The 20,506-nt window shown below is 40.8% G+C and overlaps 1 protein-coding gene across 5 annotated transcripts in view; it reads left to right on the top strand.

Moving 5' to 3' along the window:
• Positions 1-20,506, top strand: part of foxp2 (forkhead box P2) — a 352,030-nt gene that overhangs the window by 183,878 nt on the left and 147,646 nt on the right. For all 5 annotated transcript variants that reach the window (XM_078417448.1, XM_078417447.1, XM_078417449.1 and 2 more), the window contains exon 3: positions 18,705-18,794. In XM_078417448.1, coding sequence (XP_078273574.1) covers positions 18,705-18,794 — 90 coding nt within the window. The remainder of the gene's footprint in view (positions 1-18,704; positions 18,795-20,506) is intronic.

Below are 20,506 nucleotides of genomic sequence, written 5' to 3'. Positions count from 1 at the left end.
AGGAACCATTTTTGGTGTATCTTCACCTTTTTTGTGCAATTAAAAATGAGATATAATGTAGAACAACACGGCACAGGAACAGGCTCGTCAGTCAGTCAATGATGTCCATGCTGAACAGAATGACAAATGTAACTATTGCTTTCTGCCTGCACATGATCCATATTCCTCCATTACCTGCACACACCTATCTCTGTCTAAAAGCCTCTTAAATGTCACTTTCATATCTCCTTCCATTACCCCCCCTTGCAGGCACTTTACAGTCTCTGTGTGCCAAACACACCTCCTTCAAACGTTCCTCTGACCTTTACTCTCGGCCTTCTTGTGTTTGTATTACCACCGTGAGGACAGGAGTCTGACTGGGGCCTATTCATGCCTCATGATTTTATACAATTCTGCCGGGCCTCAGTCTCCGACGCTCCAGCCAATACAACTCTAGTTGGTCCAACCTTCCCCTCTAGCTATAATGGCAGGGGGTGGGAAACAGATCAGCCCACCCCCCCCACTCATCTCTATCCATGTATCACCTGCCATGCTTTGTCCTGTCTCCCCTCTCTCCCAGTTTTCTTCCCACCACAATCTGTTGGATGAAGGTCCCAACCCAAAACGTCACCTATCCACAGTTTCCAGAGATGCTGACTGATCCGCTAAGTTACTCCAGCACTTCGTGTCTGTTTGTGTAAACCAGCATCTGCAGTTCCTTGTTTCTACATGAAAGAGAGAGCTAATTTGGCAGCCCCTTGTACAACTAACATTTTACAGTCAATATTTTCATTGTTTGGTTTTACCACACATCGATATAGCATCATACAACATGCAAACAGGCCCTTTGGCCCAACTTGTGCATTCCGACCAATTTCTCTCATCCACGCTAGTCCCTCCTGCCATGTTTGGCCCACATTGCTCTAAACATTTATTGTCACGTGTACATGATCCAGAATGTACATTTACCTCCCTATTTTATTGTGAAAAAAACAACATTCATAGATCGAACATAATCTGTCACAATGTCCAACTTATTGGAATATTGTACGTTGTCATCCTGTCTACTAATCTTCAGACCGGGACCACCTTTACAAGCTGGAAAGGGTGCAGAGAAGATTTATGAGGATGTTGCCAGGACTCGAGGGCCTGAGCTACATGGAGAGGTTGAGCAGGCTAGGACTATCCCTCGGAACACAGGAGGATGAGGGGTAATCATAGAGGTGCACAAAACCATGAGAGGAATAGAACAGGATGTAGATTTGAGGTGAGGGGGGAAAATGGGAACATGAGGGGTAACATTTTTACACAAAGGGTGGTGGGTGTACGGAACAAGCAGGCGGAGGACGTAGTTGAGGCAGGTACTATCACAACATTTAAGAACCATTTAGAAAGATACATGGATGGAATAGGTTTCGAGGGATATGGGCCAAATGCAGGCAGGTGGAACTAGTGTAGATAGGACATGTTGGTAGGTGGGCAAGTTGGACAGAATGGCCTGTTTCCACGCTGTAAGACTCTATGACCACATTCACTATCTCATACCATATTCAAAGTACAAACCATTGGATTTTTTGAAAACTGGTAATTGTACTGTTTTTTATACATAGAGACTAGTTGCATTTATAAAATACCATAAACAACAAAGAAGTGTACACTGACCATGAGCATTAAATGGATTCTTAAAACATATTTGCTATTTGCCTATCTGTTATTGCGACGTTGTTGTTGACGACGCTGACTGCTCTGCTGGTGCAATGTTACTCAAACCACTACTCACTGAATGACCAACCATTCGTAGATTTTTATTGATTAAAAAAAACCTGAGAAGTGGGAATAAAACAATTGCAAACCTTTCAGCCTAACTAGAGTAATGGGCAAACTATTGGAAAATGTTTTTGAGGGAAAGCATTAGATTCAGAATAAACAATGTGGAAATAGGCCTCTTTACCCAGCTGATCCATAAAGGCAATGCTCACCTATGCTAGTCCCATTTCCTGTACCCTAAACCTTTTCTATTTGTGTTCCTGTCCAAATGTTTTTTAAATAGAAACATAGAAACATAGAAAATAGGTGCAGGAGGAGGCCATTTGGTCCTTCGAGCCAGCACAGTCATTCATTGTGATCATGGCTGATCATCAACAATCAGTAACCCGTGCCTGCCATCTCCCCATATCCTTTGATTCTGCAAGCCCCTAGAGAGCTCTATCATGGTGCTAATGTACCTGTCTCATCTACTTTCTCTGGCAGTTCGTTCCATAAACTGTGTGAAGTTGTCACTCAATCTTTCCCCTCTCACTATAAGCCGAGGCCCTCCAGTTTTTGATTCCACCTCCCTGGGAAAAAGATGGTGTGCATTCACATTACCTGTGGTCCTCATGATTTTATACCTTTATATAAGATCATCCCCCATCTGCTGTGGTGCAAGGATTAAAGTGCTACCTACCGGATTAAAGTTGTACCTACAGTACAACCCAGCCTCTCCAGTCTGGACAACATTCTGCAAAATGTTCTTTGCACTCTTTCCAGCTTAATGATATCTTTCTCATAGCAGGGTAACTAAAACTGAACACTATATTTCTGAAACGTCACCCATTCCTTCTCTCCTGAGATGCTGCCTGACCTGCTGAGTTACTCCAGCATTTTGTATCCACCTTCGATTTAAACCAGAACCTGCAGTTTTTTGTCCTACACATTTTGCCGCTCCACTGCGAAATCTCCTCAAGGTGTGTCTACTTTGAAGAAGTTCCCCTCCTCTCTCTGACGAGAGTTTAGCAACATCTTCTCTCACTGCTCCACCTCTGTGATTCCTCCTTCCCTCCGACTACCACCAGAACCCCTTCCCAGTTCTCCCACTAGTCTTCCTGTCTCCGACTACATTCTATCTTTGTCCCACCCTCTCCCCTGACATCAGTCTGAAGAAGGGTCTCCCGAGATGCTGCCTGACCCGCTGAGTTACTCCAGCATTTTGTGTCTGCTATATTTCCAAGTGAAGCCTCACACGTGTTTCGTGCCACTGCAACATGATGTCCCAACTTCTCTTCTCAGTGCCCTGACTGCTGAACTCCAGGGTGCCTAACGATTTCTTCTTCCCCTGTGTACTTGTGATGCCACTTTCAGGGAAACAAGTACTTGTATTTGCAAGCCCCTCTGAAGAACTCTGGACTCCCAGGACCATACCATTCACTGTTAAAGTCCTAACCTCGTTTGACTTCCTACAATGCAACGGATTGTACTTATCTGAATTTAACGCCATTTGCCATTACTCCTCCTCCTGCTACTTAGCTAATCAAGATGCTGCATTCATATTTATCATTGGTAAAGCACAAATTAATCACATGGGCCTTTTAAGAGAAGAACATTTCTGTCTAATTCAGCGAAACGATCGCCAAGCCTGCGCTTTGTCTCGCCGATGTACAGGAGTTGACACCTGGAACAGTGTTTAGGGTAGATGAGGTTGGAGGAAGTGCAAGTGAACCTCTGCCTCACCTGAAAAGACTGTCGGGGTCCTTGGATATTCACTGGAATTTAGAAGAATGAGAGGGGATCTCATTGAGACGTATAAAATTATGAAAGGACTGGACAAGCTAGATGCAGGAAAAATGTTCCCAATGTTGGGAGAGTCCAGAACCAGGGCCACAGTCTAAGAATAAAGGGGAGACCATTTAATACTGAGGTGAGCAAAAACTTTTTCACCCAGAGAGTTGTGAATTTATGGAATTCTCTGCCAATTCACTGAATGAATTTAAAAGAGCGTTAGGTAAAGCTCGAGGGGCTTGCGGAATCAAGGGGTATGGGAAGAAGGCAGGCACAGGTTACTAATTGTGGATGATCAGCCATGATCACAATGAATGGCGGTGCTGGCTTGAAGGGTCAAATGGCATCCTCCTGCACCTATTTTGTATGTTTCTATGAGTCGAGGGGGGAGCTAAAGGGACAGGTGTTGCATCTCCTGCGGTTGCAGGGGAAAGTACCTGGGGAGGGGGTGGTTTGGGTGGGAAGGGACGAGTAGACCAGGGAATTGCAGAGGGGTGGAGATGGGAAGATGTGGCCAGTAGTGGGATCCCGTTGGAGGTGGCGGAAATATTGGAGGATAATTTGTTGTATGCGACGGCTGATGGTGTGGAAGGTGAGGACAAGGGGGACTCTGTCCTTGTTACGAATGGGGGAGGGGAAGCAAGAGCGGAGCTGCGGGATGTAGAGGAGGCCCTAGTGAGGGCCTCATCTATAATGGAAGAGGGGAAGCCCTGTTCCCTAAAGAATGAGGACATCTTGGATGCCCTGGTATGGAAAACCTCATCCTGGGCGCAGATGCGGCGTAGACGGAGGAATTGGGAGTAGGGGATAGAGTCTTTACAGGAAGCAGGGTGGGAAGAAGTGTAGTCTAGATAGCTATGGGAGTCAGTGGGTTTGTAGTAGATGTCGGTCAATAGTCTGTCCCCTGTGATGGAGATGGTGAGATCTAGAAATGGTAGGGAGATGTCGGAGATGGTCCAAGTGAATTTGAGTGCAGGATGAAAATTAGTGGTGAGGTTGATGAAGTCAGTGAGTTCTGCATGGTTGCAGGAGGTAGCACCGATGCAGTCGGCAATGTAGTGGAGGTAGAGTTTGGGGATAGAGCCAGGGATTGTTCAACGTACCTTATAAAGAGGCAGGCATAGCTGGGGCCCATGTGAGTGCCCATAGCTACGCCTTGGATTTGGAGGAAGTGGGAGTAGTCGAAGGAGAAGTTGTTGAGGGTAAGGACCAGCTCTGCTAGGCAGAGGAGAGTATTAGTAGATGGAAATTGGCTGGTTCTGCGGTCGAGGAAGAAATGGAGGGCTTTACGGCCTTCCTGATGGGGGATGGAGGTGTAGAGTGAATGGATATCCTTAGTAAAGCTGAGGGAGTGGGGGCCTGGAAAACGGAAGTCATTGAAGAGACGAAGAGCGTGTGAGGTGTCTTGGACATTGGTAGGGAGGGATTGGACCAGGGGGTATAGGATGGAGTCGAGGTCTGTGGAAATTAATTCAATGGGACATGAACAAGCAGAAACAATGGGTCTGCCAGGACAGTTCTGTTTGTGGATATTCGGGAGAAATTAAAATCGGGCTTTTCGGGGCTGAGGAATGACAAGGTTGGAGGCTTTAGAGGGCAGAGAGCTCATAGAGTGAAATAGTGTGGACACAGACCCTTTGGCCCAACTTGCCCACACATGTCCCAGCTACACTAGTCCCACCTGCCTGCGCTTAGAGTCATAGATAGAGTCATAGAGTCCTACAGCACAGAAAGAGGCCCTTCGGCCCATCGTGTCCGCGCCGCCCGTTACCAAACACAGTCTAATTTTAATCCCATTTTCCCGCATTTGGACCATAGCCCTGAATGTTGTAGCATTTCAAGTGCCCATCCAAATGCCTCTTAAACACTGTGAGTGTTCCCGCCTCCACCACCACCCCAGGCAGTGAGTTCCAGACTCCAACCACCCTCTGGGTGAAAAAGTTCTTTCTCACATCCCCCCGAAACCTCCCTCCCCTTACCCTATATCTATGTCCCCTCGTTGTTGAACCTTCCACCAGTGGAAGAAGTTCCCCGCCATCTACCTTATCTATGCCCCTCATGATCTTGTACACCTCGATCCCCTCTCAGCCTTCTCTGCTCCAGGGAAAACAACCCCAGTCTGCTCAGTCTCTCCTCATAGCCGAGGCCCTTCATCCCTGGCAGCATCCTGGTGAATCTCCTCTGCACCCTCTCCAAAGCTATCACATCCTTTCTATAATGTGGTGACCAGAACTGTACACAATACTCCAGCTGCGGCCTCACCAGTGTTCTGTACAATTCCATCATTACCCCTCTACTTTTATATTCGATACCCCGGCTAATGAAGGCCAGTAACCCATATGCCTTTTTGACCACCCTGTCCACCTGTCCTGCTGCCTTCAAGGACTTGTGTACCTGTACTCCAAGGTCCGTCTGTACCCCTGTCTTCCCTAGGGTCCTTCCATTCATGGTGTACTCCCTCTCCAAGTTATTTCTGCCAAAGTGCATCACCTCGCACTTTTCAGGATTAAATTCCATCTGCCACTGCTCCGCCCATTGGTCCATATCCCTCCAAACTTCTCCTATCCAAGTACCTGTCCATCTGTTCCTTAAACGTTGGGATAATCCCAGCCTCAACTACCTCCTCTGGCAGCTTGTTCCATGCACCCACCACCCTTTGTGTGAAAAAGTTACCCCACAGATTCCTATTAAACCTTGAACCTATGTCCTCTGGTCCTCAATTCCCTTACTCTGGGCAACAGATTCGGTGCATCGACCCGATCTATTGCTCTCATGATTTTATACATGATTTTGCATGATTTTGTGTCTATCTTTGATTTAAACTAGCATCTACCGTTCTTCCTGCACAAATAATTGTTAACTGAAGGAGAGGGGATCGCTCCAAAGACTCTCCCCTGTCATCCTTGATGAGATGAATTATATCCTCTGACCACCAAGGAATGGGTGGGGAATCAGTGACCAATAATGGTCTTGATAGAAATGATGGGAAACACAGCAGGAAATGCTGGAAATGCTCATCATGTCAAGCAGCATCTGCAGAGAGAGAAATAGAGTTATGGTTCGGGTTTCACCAGAAAAAATGGGAAGGTGAAATCTTGATTAGTGCAATAGTTGGTTAGTGACTTTAGTAGATGAATTTCCCCTCATATTCTTGCTCAATTTAACACCACATCTTGAGGGACAAACATTCATTAATTTGATTTGTGATGTTTTATGAGAATAATATCTTGTTTACTGTAAAACGAGTTGCATACCTGACATGGGTGTTATCAGATTAAGAAGGCTGCTTGGTGGGATGGGGATGGGGAAAACCATGAGTTGAAAGGAGGAGAATCAAAACAGCAGAAGTTATAAGAATATGAGTGCAAAGGAACACTGCTTTGAGAATGATTGGCCTTTGATTTCAAAAGTGGGATAATCCTGTGTGGTAAAGGGATTAACTTTGTGTTGTATAACAATACTTCATAAACGATTCCCGTAAATATGCGTAGGAGCTCTCATAATCACAGATATAATGCTTGAATTAGAATTATGTCTGTAATTATGAGACCACACGCACTCACACACATACACATGCATACAGGCACACACTCACACACACTCACATACACTCGCATGCACACTCATGTACACACTCACACACACTCACATACACACACACACACTCTCACACTCACACACTTACTGAAGGAGGGTCTTGACCCGAAACGTCACCGATTCCTTCTCTCCAGATACGCTGCCTGTTACTCCAGCATTTTGTGTCCATCTCAATCTCACACATACGCACTCACTCACACACACACACACACACACACACACACACACACACACACACACACACACACACACACACACACACACACTATCAGCATGCAGAGAGACTAGGTGAGAGATCTTCAGTTTGCACCAGTAATGTATGTGCTGTGAGTGTGATAAATACTGTATATTAAAATAGCTGGAGAGAAATAAATCAGCAATGGGGAAAATCATTGGAAGGGTTTTGAGAGGGTTTGGAGAGAAGGAATAAGATAATCTGCTGACATATTTCTTGTTGGGTCCAAAGGAAAAAGAAGCACAAGACCAAAAGTGGATAAATGTGTGACAGCAGTCAGCCAACATATCATCACAGCTTTCCAGCGTAGTAATTATAATCATCTTGATCAATGATCAATGATCAATGATCAATGCATAAGGACAAGTACAAGGAACAATCTGCACAACCCTCACATCTATCCATTGTGCGTCTTTTCTGCTTGAATTGTGACCATTTTCAAACTTGTACGTATGGTGCCCAACAAGCAAAATATCACAGAAGATTTAATATATAAGAGTTCTTTTGATGCTCCATTACACAAAATAAATTACATAGTCACCCATGAATCATCAACTGATCTGTATGCAAGGTTAAGAGAGGGGATCTTATAGAAACGTATAAAATTATAAAAGGACTGGACAAGCTAGATGCAGGAAAAAAATTCCCAATGTTGGGGAGTCCAGAACCAGTGTTCACAGTCTAAGAATAAAGGGGAGGCCATTTAAAACTGAGGTGAGAAAAAACTTTTCACCCAGAGAGTTGTGAATTTGTGGAATTCTCTGCCACAGAAGGCAGTGGAGGCCAATTCACTGGATGAATTTAAAAGCGGCTTAGATAGAGCTCTAAGGGCTAGTGGAATCAAGGGATATGGGGAGAAGGCAGGCACAGGTTACTGATTGTGGATGATCAGCCATGATCACAATGAATGGCGGAGCTGGTTCGAAGGGCCAAATGCCCTCCTCCTGCACCTATTTTCTATCTTTCTATGTTTCTATGTTTCATCATAAGCTGGAACAATGGGATAGGTGACTTTGTGGGTTGAGACCCTTCTTCAGACTGAAGAAGGGTCTCCACCCGAAACGTCACCTGTTCCTTTTCTCCAGAGATGCTGCCTGTCCTGCTGAGTTACTCCAGCTTTTTGTGTCTATCTTCAGATTAAACCAGCATCTGCAGTTCCTTCCTACATATATCATGACCTGACGGATTAAAAAATAATAGAATAAATGAAAAAACAAAATATTACCATAATTTTTCCATGAATAGATGATTGTTTTAATAAGTTGCATTATTTTAGATTTAACATCCAATTGTCACTCTTTTTTAATGTAAGAAAGTAAAATGTTTCAAATTAAAAGCTGCTCAATGGACCAGGTGATGGAGCCGTTGCCTCACATCGTCAGAGAACCAGGTTCAATCCCAACCTCAGGTGCTGTCTGGTGGAGTTTGCACGTTCTCCCTGTGACCGCGTGGATCTCCTCCGAGTGATCTGGTTTCCTCCCACATCCCGAAGACGTGCGGGTTTTTTGGTTAATTGGCCTACGTAAATTGGCCCTGGTTTGTAGGAAGTGGATTGGAAAGTGAGCTAACAACTGGTGTGAACGGGTAATTGATGATCGGCGTGGGCTCGATTGGCCGAAGGATCTGACCTCCACAGCAGTCTGTTGCAATGAATTCCACAGATTCACCACCCTCTGACTCAAGAGACTAGGACTTAAGACCTCCCTTGAGAATCTCATGCAGCCACTCTGAGACACCCTGCAGTCTGGCACCTAGCAGGCCACACACCATCCTGGAGTCTCATGGAGTCCTTCGAGCATCTCGAACTTTGGATGCTTTAAAGACTGAAGTTCATTGAATTTTACCCGTTCATTGGTGAAAACGTATTTGGACCCACTTATGCAGCTGAAACTTCAAGCCCTGTTGATCGCTTTAAACCTACTTTAATCCAAGTGTCGGTCTATTGTATCGGGCAGTAAAATGCGTTGTTTTGATTACAAATGTCAGAGACTGTGTTAGATACACTGTTGCTTGTATATAGCGTGTGTAACGCTATCAATAAACAGGAATTTCTCGACCGTGGAACTTAGCTAATTTATAAAATGTTGCCCTTTAAAAATACGACCACAGTAACAACAGAATCAAATCATGTTCAGACAGGGGAGATCAGATCAGAGGCACCAGCATGAGGATTCTGAATTGACAAATAGAAATAAAGTTTTTAGCTTTTCCACTCTTTTAGAGCTATTTTGACTTCTGGTATGTGTGGCAAAGTATAACTACAAATATTATTTTATTAGGTTAAACGTCATAAAAGACAGTAAGAAAAATAACAGGAATTCCTTTTGTAAGTTATATAGTAAAATCATCATTTTTAAAAATGATGCGCACAACATTAGTGTTGGTTTTAATATTATAAACAAGCAAAGATTTTATGGAGCTTAACCATATAGAATAAAAACATGCAGTCAGAGTCAGAGTGAGGCCTAGCACTGGGCCTCCTCCATTGTCAGAGTGAGGCCTAGCACTGGGCCTCCTCCATTGTCAGAGTGAGGCCTAGCACTGGGCCTCCTCCATTGTCAGAGTGAGACCCAGCGCAAATTGGAGGAACAGCACAACATATTTCGCTTGGGCAGCTTACACCCCAGCAGCATGTACATTGACTTCTCCAACTTCAAGTAACCCTTGGTTTCCCTCTCTCACCATCCCTCCCCTTTCCCAGTTCTCCGACCAGTCTGACTGTCTCCCTGATTACATTGTATCTGTTTGCTTTGTTGTCACCTTCTCTTAGCTAACAATGGTTTATTCTAGATTTTTCTTGAGCCTCATCTCTTTTGATCTCTTACACTTCCTTATATCTGTAACTTCCTCTCCCCTGTTGCTCAGTCTGAAGAAGGGTCTCGACCCGAAATGTCGCCCATTCCTTCTTTCCAGAGATGCTGCCTGTCCCGCTGAGTTACTCCAGCATTTTGAGTCTATCTTCAGTGTAAACCTGCATCTGCAATTCCTTCCTACACAAACAATGTCATGTCAGCTTCCAGTTTGGGAGGAACATAGTTTTCAATAAATGGCTTTCAGAAAATTGATTGTTATCCTATTATCCCTGAAAGCAATGAGGAAGATAGATGGTTAAAGTATGGACTGCATACTCCTCATTGGCTTCTTAATCTTGCCAGCTGCATTTTTTAACTGCTGTGTTGTGAGAGACATGGGAGGTGAAGATGTTCTGAGTCTAAGACTGACTTCACTTGAGGTGAATTCAGAACCATATCAGTTGTGCCCAGTTGTCATAGATGAGCTCTGGATAAGGGATATTTCATACAATATTTCACTAGGATATGAAACAAGATTCAAAATTCAGCCAAGTTACAGAATGCCAAAGCATGAAAGTTGACATACCTTGTGAGAACTAGATGTAACTTGCAATAAACACTTATAGACGTGTACAGCAGAGGAACTGGATCACCAACATAATCATCAGTAAACATGTGTCCAGAAATGAATGAAACACAAAGTGTTGGAGTAACTCATCTTGTCAGGCAGCATTGCCAAAGAGAATGGACAGACAGTGTTTGGGTCTGGACCTATGGTCAGAGTCTGAAGTAGGGTCCCAACCTGAAATGTCACCTGTCCTTTATCTCCAGGGGTGCTGCCTGACCTGCTGAGTTATTCCAGCACCTTGTGTTTTACTCAAGATTCCAGCAGCTGCAATTCTATGTATATGCCATGTGCATCTGCAGTTTCATGTGCTTCTTGAATGCTGCACAGAAATGAAGTTGCATCGGTATGTACAATCAATTTGAAAAGTTGCAGCTATTACCAAAAACTGTGCTGCAACTCCCCTTAAATTAATATATTGTTTGTCTGGATGGAGGACCTTTGTGCTGGCATATGTTAATGATAGTTCCACACTTCTACAGCCAAGGATAATGTCTTTCCAGAACTTAAATTCAAGATTATTCATCATCATAGTGTAGATGGGGAAGTTATCCATTTCAAAGTCCTGCATGCCAAGGAGATTAGCCCCTGGAGGAAGGCAGTCAAGGCACATTGTCAATGCATGACTCTCTCTGTTCAATACCTTAACTTAAAGTGGAACTTACTCATAGTTTCTGAATGTTAATGAGAATATTTGTGCAATTGTATTGCAGTTGCTCAGCACTTTTATGTTTTATGTTTCAGGGTGGTTATTAAAGATGTATTTTTCTATCACGTCTCGTCTTAGATAAAGTGGAGACACCATTACCATCACTGCAGCCAACTGTATACCCCTTACTATTTGCACTATTGTAAAATATTAAAGTATTACTGGATGTGTAGCGAGTGTTAGTTTCCTGTCATTTGAAAATAGAGTTGTTGAAAAGTGGCTATAATTTTCACTTGGAGTATTAAAAACTTTCTTGGATTTGATAAATGTAAATTGCTAAGTCACTAAAATCAGTCTGAAGAAGGGTCTCAACCCGAAATGTCACCCATTCCTTCTCTCCAGAGATGCTATCTGTCCCACTGAGTTACTCCAGCATTTTGTGTCTATCAAAAGTTTTAGTGAGTTACTCTTATCAAGTGTCACACAAATTTACATAGTTTACATACTACCTCTTTTTATTGTAAATGAATCAAGGATAACTCTCAGATATCTGAGGAAGGGTCCTGACCTGAAACATCATCTGTCCATGCCATGCACAGATGCTGGCTGACTCGCTGAGTTTGTCCAGCACTTAGTTTTTAGCGCTGATAGCTCTTCCTAACCTGTGTAGGAAAGAACTGCAGATGTCGGTTTAAATCGAAGGTAGACACAAAATGCTGGAGAAACTGGAGTCCCCCTTCCCAGTTCTCCCACCAGTCTTACTCTCTCTGACTACATTCTATCTCTGTCCCGACCACTCCCCTGACATCAGTTTGAAGAAGGGTCTCGACCCGAAATGTCACCCATTCCTTCTCTCCAGAGATGCTGCCTGTCCCGCTGAGTTACTCCAGCATTTTGTGTCTCCCTTAGGTCTTCCTAACCTGCTGGGTTCGTTCAGAAACTCCTGATTTCTGCATTTGCACTCTCTTGTGTCTCCAATTGTACAAGAAATTTGACTTGAGTTTATAAATCTGCAAATTACAAAGGAACTAAATCTTCTTTGTACATGGCTGCATCCACCTAGATATCATAACATGGTGCCTGTAGATATCATCCACCTAGATATCATAACATGGTGCCTGTAGCAACTACACAGTCCAGTGTGTGTACATCTTCATCCACAGCTCACTCTCAATAGGTGTCCAGAAGTGACAACAAAACCATAGATTAGATCACTTTAGTAGAACAGGTTTTGCCATACCTACCCCAATATTTTTTAAAGGCAGATTATATTAATTCCTCGTATGTTGCAAAACATACTTGGCTAATAAAGTATAATTGTGATTGTGATTGTGATTGTGGTTGTGATTGTGATTGATTATTTGACGAGCAGCAAATAGTTGTCAACATTCTGTTTTCAGAATCAGGGTTTAAACTCATGTGATTAAACCCGTTTCTAAGGTAGACACAAAATGCTGGAGTAACTCAGCGGGTCAGGCAGCATCTCAGGAGAGAAGGAATGGGTGATGTTTTGGGTCAAGACCCTTCTTCAGACTGATGTCAAGGGAGAGTGAAGTCGGCCCCTCCCCTGACTCTCAGTCTGAAATGTCTCGACCCGAAACGATACCCATTCCTTCTCTCCTGAGATGCCGCCTGACCCGCTGAGTTACTCCAGCATTTTGTGTCTCCCTTCGATATGAACCAGCATCTGCGGTTATTTTCCTAAACCCGTTTCTAAAGTTAACTATTATTACAGGTGTTAGAGGTTATGGGGAGAAGGCAGGAGAATGGGGTTAGGAGTGAGAGATAGATCGCCATGATTGAACGGCGATGTAGACTTGATGGGCCGAATGGCCTAAATCTACTATTCCTTATGACCGTATAACTATGAAATGTTAACTTTATGAAAAGCGAAAAATGCAAGTACATTTAGAATCTGGGTTTTAACACTCATGATTAATTGTGCATCTAAAGATGATTTGTGAAATAGTTGTCTCTATATGACTGGGGGAACATTTCGTATGAAGTTCACTTTCCCAGCTATCTACCCAGCTGTCTGGAGTGCTGCTGGATCACATGAGAAAAATTAAAATCAATAATTCTGCCTGTCAAGGGGTTCAAGACATCAGCACTCAAATTTAGATTGGTAGTTTGTGCCAAGCACAAACATTTAGTTAAATGAGGAACAAAAGGAAATACCTGAGATTTGCAACAGCTTCCACCCGGCAAATGCCTGTACATTAACATTTATTGAGTACAAATTATTGTCTCCACTCATTTGTTACAGCTTCAAGCATTTAGATCTAAACATGTGGCATGTCATAGAATCTGTTTTCACTCTCAGTGATGTCGAGGTAACCCTGATGTTGATAAGAATTGCCTGTCACAACACTGGAGCTGTTCCAACTGACATGTTCTAGTTGTACAGCAGTATTGAGAAGTTCTGCTGGTGGCAGATCAGGACAGAGGGTACGGTGCTGTAATCTTACAGCATTCGGCTGATGCAGATATGACACTCCTGCTAGATCATTGTCTAGAATGTAAAACTACTCCAGAAGAAATCTATTTCCTCTAGTCGGCAGTTACTGTAGGCAGTGCCCAGTTTATGTGTGTCTACCTTGTTATATTTCAGCTGTTTGAGTAAAAACAATACTTTATTTGCACAACATTGTTACATAGCAACATAAAAAGTTAGGACAAGTGTTGCCCACGCACACTTTTCATGTCCCTCCACATGACATCGCTAACTTAAATAAATTATTTCAGCTTGCTTGAAAAATGTATTTTTCTGCATCTTTTGCGAATTGTATCTTTTGTGCTGGAACTTCAATTTATAAATTCATCTTTATAATTTGCAGTGCATTCTGTACTTGATGTGAAGTTGACACTGCTCAGCAGAGATTAAAACAAAAATAGTAACTCTGAAGTTAAAAAAAACCTCCTGAACCATTCTGGTATTTCATTACCAAATGTAAATGCAAAGTCCTGACTTCCATTGCCTGGAATTATGACACTGATTGAACTTGCTCAGTGGAAAGTGCATTTAGTAAGAAGGCACACACATAGGATTCAACAAGTTTAAAAACATGCTTACTATATTGATTGAAATTTAGAACATTCTGCGATAATAACTTGCAAGTAATTTTTACTTGTTTGCTGTGTAATGCAGATTTAATGGTCAAAGTATTAATGAATTCAAACAAAGAGGTAGACACCAACTTGTGGTCAATTTTCTTTCAGATTGGCTATTTGGAAAGAGTACTTAGCCTGTCAATGTGCACCGACCGGGGAGTGCCTGTGTAAACATTCGTGTTTCTCCCTGTTCCTCATAACAGTTTCTTGTATTGCATTTCTCCTGACCTTGCTATCTGAAACCAATTACAGGACATCCATTCAGGCTGCATCTGTTTTCATAAGAAGCTGGGCTGCAGTGTTTTTCTCAGAGATGAATATCAACATCAAATATGCTTCTGAGTGCCTCATTATTTATGTTTGAGAGAGGGAGAGATTTCGTAGCCTTCAGCTGAGCTCTCGAGAATGTGTCGTACTGTGCTGTTTATACATTGAAGATATTAATGGGTGTAGATGTCATTTTTCATTTTAACGTCTGAAATGTGACATGCTGATAGGTTAAACAGCCATATTTTTCAGTTACAGTTATAAGCAGCATCTAACTTCCAGAAAATTATGTTTCTTTTTGTTTACCACATTTATAAAGATCACAATTTAAATGTTATTGTTTCAATATTTTACATTTGATGCAGCAAGAGTGGTAAGTAATAACTTTATTCCAAAGTCAATGTGGTGTCTGAGCAATAGAAATATCATAATTGGGTAAAAACATAGTTGTCTAATGTTAAGTTAAGTTTTTTTTAAAGAGATTTCATTGGCCGATAACTCAACAAATTGTGCCAGAAGGATCTGCAAGAACAGATTTACATCAGGTGCAATCTGACAGAAGTGATCTGGATGCAATGAAGTTTCAAGTGCGATCTTGACATGTCCTGTAATGCCTTCAAAACTAAAATACACTTAAGTAGTTAATGTTATATGTAATATACAGAATTTAAAAGAATAATGCATTGTGTGTGCAAATAATATTCAATGCTTATAGTTGAAGTTAATTATTAGAAATAATCATTTTTGGATAAAACTTTATGTCACGACAATATTTTTAGTGACCCCAAAGTACCCAGCAAATATGGTGTGCTTAAAGTGGGCATTGCATCAGACCACACAATTGCATACTTTTATTAAGTGCTGCACAATAGTGATATTTAAATATTGTTTTTTTCTGTATGTTCAACATGAGTATATTTTTCTGTTGCCTGGTGCGGAATAGTATAATTCGATGAAGGCAGATTTCTTTTAGTCAAGTAGTGCTAAGGTCCAGGCTGAAGTCTGTTTCAATGTTATATTGGCAGCTAAGACCATGATATACTTGCATATAAATTAAATGAAAGAGATACTACATACATAACACTATCAAATATACCCTGGGTAATTTCATCAGGCATCAGATTTACTAAATTAAAAGTAAATGTGCAATTAAAAACCATTTTGTTCGGGTAAAATTAATTTTGTTGGAATAATTTAAAACGGATTGTAGATTAAATGTATAAATATATGGCAAATGTGCATTCAATTATATTTGGGGCACAGGAGCACTACCGTGTTACTTATGGTAACCGAATATTAAGTGGATAATTTTGGAAAGTAGGGAGAATCTTTGTTGTTATCCGCTTTGTACAAATTAGAATCTAATGTAATGTCCTTGTTTTTTCTAACTATCCTCTGAAGTTATTAGTTTATTCAGAATTTCAGCTTCTATCTTAAAGGTGAATCCCTTTTGTTCATTACTCTGGTTTACTTGATAAACAGACATATTAGCAAGTGTACATGGCCTAAATATTGGGTTTCTCTTCATTCACCAAGCACAGAGATATTGAACCACATCACAAATTCTTGACGTGTTTCATTTCTCGGACTTTTTACGTTTCATATTCTGACCTCTTACATATTTTAAATTTCACTAGATCGAATTTTTTGTTTTGAGAAGATACTGAAATAAATGCTACCAAATACTGAAATAAATGCTAACGTTAATTAAATAAGGTAACGTAAATAAAATAAAATAAAATTCACTTCAGTTTTCAAACATATTCTGTACATTGATTAGATAAAAATTAAAGTGTTTCATTTTTCAAAAATAGTTAATGACACAAGATAGGTTAAATTTTTGGATGTGACCCATCAATCAATATATCATAATTTATGATTTTATTTAAAAAAATTGAATGTCACACAATGGGCCTTCATAGTCTTAATTGTTTTTCAAAGCCTGTTCAAAGCGTTCATAAAATTAAAAATTGCTGTGTTCTCAACATGTTATAATGTGAAGCAGTTCAGCATATTACATAACATGTATTAGTGATTAATCAGGTCTTGTGCAACATGCAGATAACCCTACACTGTACCTGGTGCACTGGATATCGCAGAGTGTGATACCTTCTTATTTCTCATGTTTTTGCCACAATAAATACTACTGACTAAAACTTTAGAGCTAAGCAATCCAAATATGTTCAATGTTGTTAAACATGTCTTGCATATACTTAAAGTTGAACTTTACAAAGCAGGAGACTTTTTAGGGGGAAAATAGGAAACCATAGTGATATAACAATGCTGTACAAAAGTCTCCAAATGTTAAGAATATGCTTGGCAAATTGTTACCAGATCTTTCTATGGCTAGACAAATCAATGTTGTTAGGAGATGGTGCTGCTGCACTCAGTTTGTTTACTTTGGTTTTGTGCGTCTGCCTGCCTCTCAAAAACTTGCTTGGAGCCAGACTGTAGCAGGCCTCTCTGTCTTTTCATAATTGATCAGGGGATGACTAGCTTCCCGGAGGGTTAAGACGTGGCAACTTTTTTCTGTTTGCTCAGCATCTCAATGCAGTAGTTCAAACATTGTTCACACCAGCTGGCAGTGTAATGCCATATGCACATCCTGTCAAAGCAACTGTTGTCATGGATACTAGAAAGTACTAGAAAACCAACCCCTTGATTCTAATCAAAAATGTACTTTACCCCATCAGAGGTGAATCGGATGTTTTTTGAAAGCAGATTGATCAAGTGAATCTTTACTCTGTGCACCTAAATTTTTTATCACACATCATGTGCTAACGATTTTGTTTTTGATGACCACATGTATCTCTGCCTACCAAGACTATTTCCTGGAGTCTGTTTCAAGGAATTTTTGATGGGTAGTACCTGTTCTTGCTTATAATGCCAATAGGTTGATTCTTGTGCAGAAATCAACTACACAGTTCTGGGCATTCACATTTGTTTTTTTTAATGTAACATTATCTCATGGTAATCCAGTCATTTATTTTTTAGTGTGCTGGTACTTTATTAGGTTTGTGCCCAGCTATATGTATTACATATATTTAATATACTCAAAACCTATCATTTCTGGGGATACATTTCTGTTCACTTATGGAAATTTAAACAGTAAGTAAAATGATCACACTATTATTCCAAGGTAATGTATATAAAATCACAAGTAGTGCAAGGGGGTACGAAATTGCATTTCACTTAAAACATATATTTAATAATTAGTGACAAGCACCAGTAAAATAATCAACTGTGTTTTAATTTGTTACCATGTCCCTTCTTTTCATCATTAAAAAGACTAGTTTTCATATTGTAAGCATTTTCGCTGCCTGCAATCTACAGTCCAGAATCCCCGTTAATCCACTTCCAAGATATCTGATGTTGATTTGTCAATTTTAATTACAGCTTCCAGTAACATTTGAAGTCTTGCGCTTCTGCACCAAAATGATATTATGAATATGCAAATCTATGGTAATAAGAGGGGGAGGGGGTCATTTCTGTTGAACACACACACGGTGGATGAATCCCTGGTGGAAACAAGTCTATTGATGCAGTTTACATCAGTTTGTAATGTACTATAAGATTCACTCTTCCGGTAGCTTTCTGCAGAAACTCTGAACTGCTACAGTTTCATGATCAGCAATGGGATTAAAACAAAACTTATGAATCTAGTTACATGAAATATTTGTTTGTGTTATGAAGGCAAAGAAAAAGTAACCAATGTAGTACAAACAGATGATCTGTATGAAGGGGAAAATAAACATTGAAGAACAAAGTACTGTGGTTTGAGAAAAAGGTGGACTATACACAAAATCATTTCATTTTATGTGCATCCTGAATTACCATGACTTTGGTAACAGAATTGAGATCACAGCTTAAGGAAACAAACTTTATGAATAATAATGTTTTTTTGGCTTGCAGGCACTACAAGCAGCAAGACAGCTTCTTCTTCAGCAGCAAAGCAGTGGTCTGAAATCTCCAAAGGGAAGCGACAAGCAGAGAGCATTGCAGGTCAGCAGGCTATTACCCATCTTTTGTAGCAACAATAATTGAAAATCTTCAGAAACTTGAGCTCATTTTTTTTAGGAAAGCGCCTATATTCTAGTCCACAGACAAAAATGGTGGACTAAGGTTCAGGTAATTGGCCCTGGATATGATTCCTTGAAAGGGGTTGTGGTTTCAGCATGATTTTTAAACTCTGTTTGATTCAGTTATCTGCAACCATTACTTAAAGTGAGGGGTGGAAATAAAGAAGCTTGCTGCTAAATTATTTGATGTGTGCGTAGCATAACAAAGGTATAAAACATCATTTTTGATATTAAGTGTAGATTTAATAATACAAAATGCCTTCAGTACAAAAATATTTATGGTGCATAACATGAGTATTTATGGAGATGGATAAGAAATAAAATCAACTTCCGCCATTTACAAATGTTCATTCTTTGGCTGATATTGTCGACTGATGCCCGCTGAATAGATCACCTGTTATTGAAGCTTTGACCTCTGAAAGGGTTGGTTGACAATCCTTGCTTATTCATCGCAGCAGATTTCAAGGAGCCTCTTCGGTTGTTGAAATAAAATGAGCTTAGAGATCAAATGGAAGAAGTCGAGGTGAATTGCAAACACAGAACCCTCACCATGAAGCTCGTCCTCCAGGTCTTTTAATAGCATCTTTACAGTGTTGGCGGGGTGGGAGATTTAATGTAGACACATTTGCCATGGTTGTTTTGCCAGGGAGGAAACCATAAGGTCTGTGGCTTCTGATTGTCAAAGTTTTATAACAGCTTTACATTAATTCATCGTGCATATCCAAGTTGTTTCATTTAACCTGTTTACTTGCAAGCACAGGAACTTTGTTGACCCTGCAAAACACCAATCAAAACGTTGTTTTGCATCAAGACAAGAGTACAAGAAGTACTTGCTGTCTTACCAAAACGTGGCCCATTCCAGTTATTATGACAATTTCCTCAACTTGTTCCATTTTAAATTATCTCGGCAATTAGCATATTTTCAACCTTATTTTTAGGCTTAAATTGCAGTGTGAGAATGTGCATTCCTCTCAGCTAATTAGTGCTATCAAGGAACAGTAGGTTAGCTCATTAGTGCCATGTGTGTTTAATTAGTGATGGGAAAATTGGAGTTAACTCATAGTTAATATTTTCACAGAGAGCTACAATGCCAACACTTTCATTTGCAGGCACACCCCTACATAACTAATCATGGCCTAGTGACTTATAAAATGCGTGCTTAGTGAGATCACTAAATTGTTGACAGAATTGTTTAGAGAAGTGTGTGAGATCTTTTCTGCAGTGAAATTGATGGATAAAGGAGGTAATTTGTGTGATCTCTGTAGTTTGCTGAAATTAAAATTGCCAGTTAAACATGAAACAAACCATAAACTTCCAAACCATAATAGGAACATTCTTCAAAGTATGAAAAATAACTGATATAATTTTATACAGAAGAATTGATTCTTGGGTCTTGCTCAGTAAATGTGGGTGAAACATTTGAGCAAGTAGTCAATGAATTTAACTTGCTTTAGATTACTTCTAATGACATGTCAAGCAACAACCAAGATACTCACTAGTTTATGCAATGGCATGCAGACCAGATAGTCCCCATTCCCATGGACTGAGGATGCAAGCATGTCCTTAGCATTTGGCCCACAGGATCACAAATTACCTACTTTATCCATGAGCATCTATCTACATCAACAACGTACC

The sequence above is a fragment of the Rhinoraja longicauda genome, chromosome 20 (genome assembly GCF_053455715.1).
Source record: "Rhinoraja longicauda isolate Sanriku21f chromosome 20, sRhiLon1.1, whole genome shotgun sequence".
Lineage (NCBI taxonomy): Eukaryota > Metazoa > Chordata > Chondrichthyes > Rajiformes > Arhynchobatidae > Rhinoraja > Rhinoraja longicauda.
Note: the sequence above shows the minus strand (reverse complement) of the source record. Positions and strands in the feature narration are given on the sequence as shown.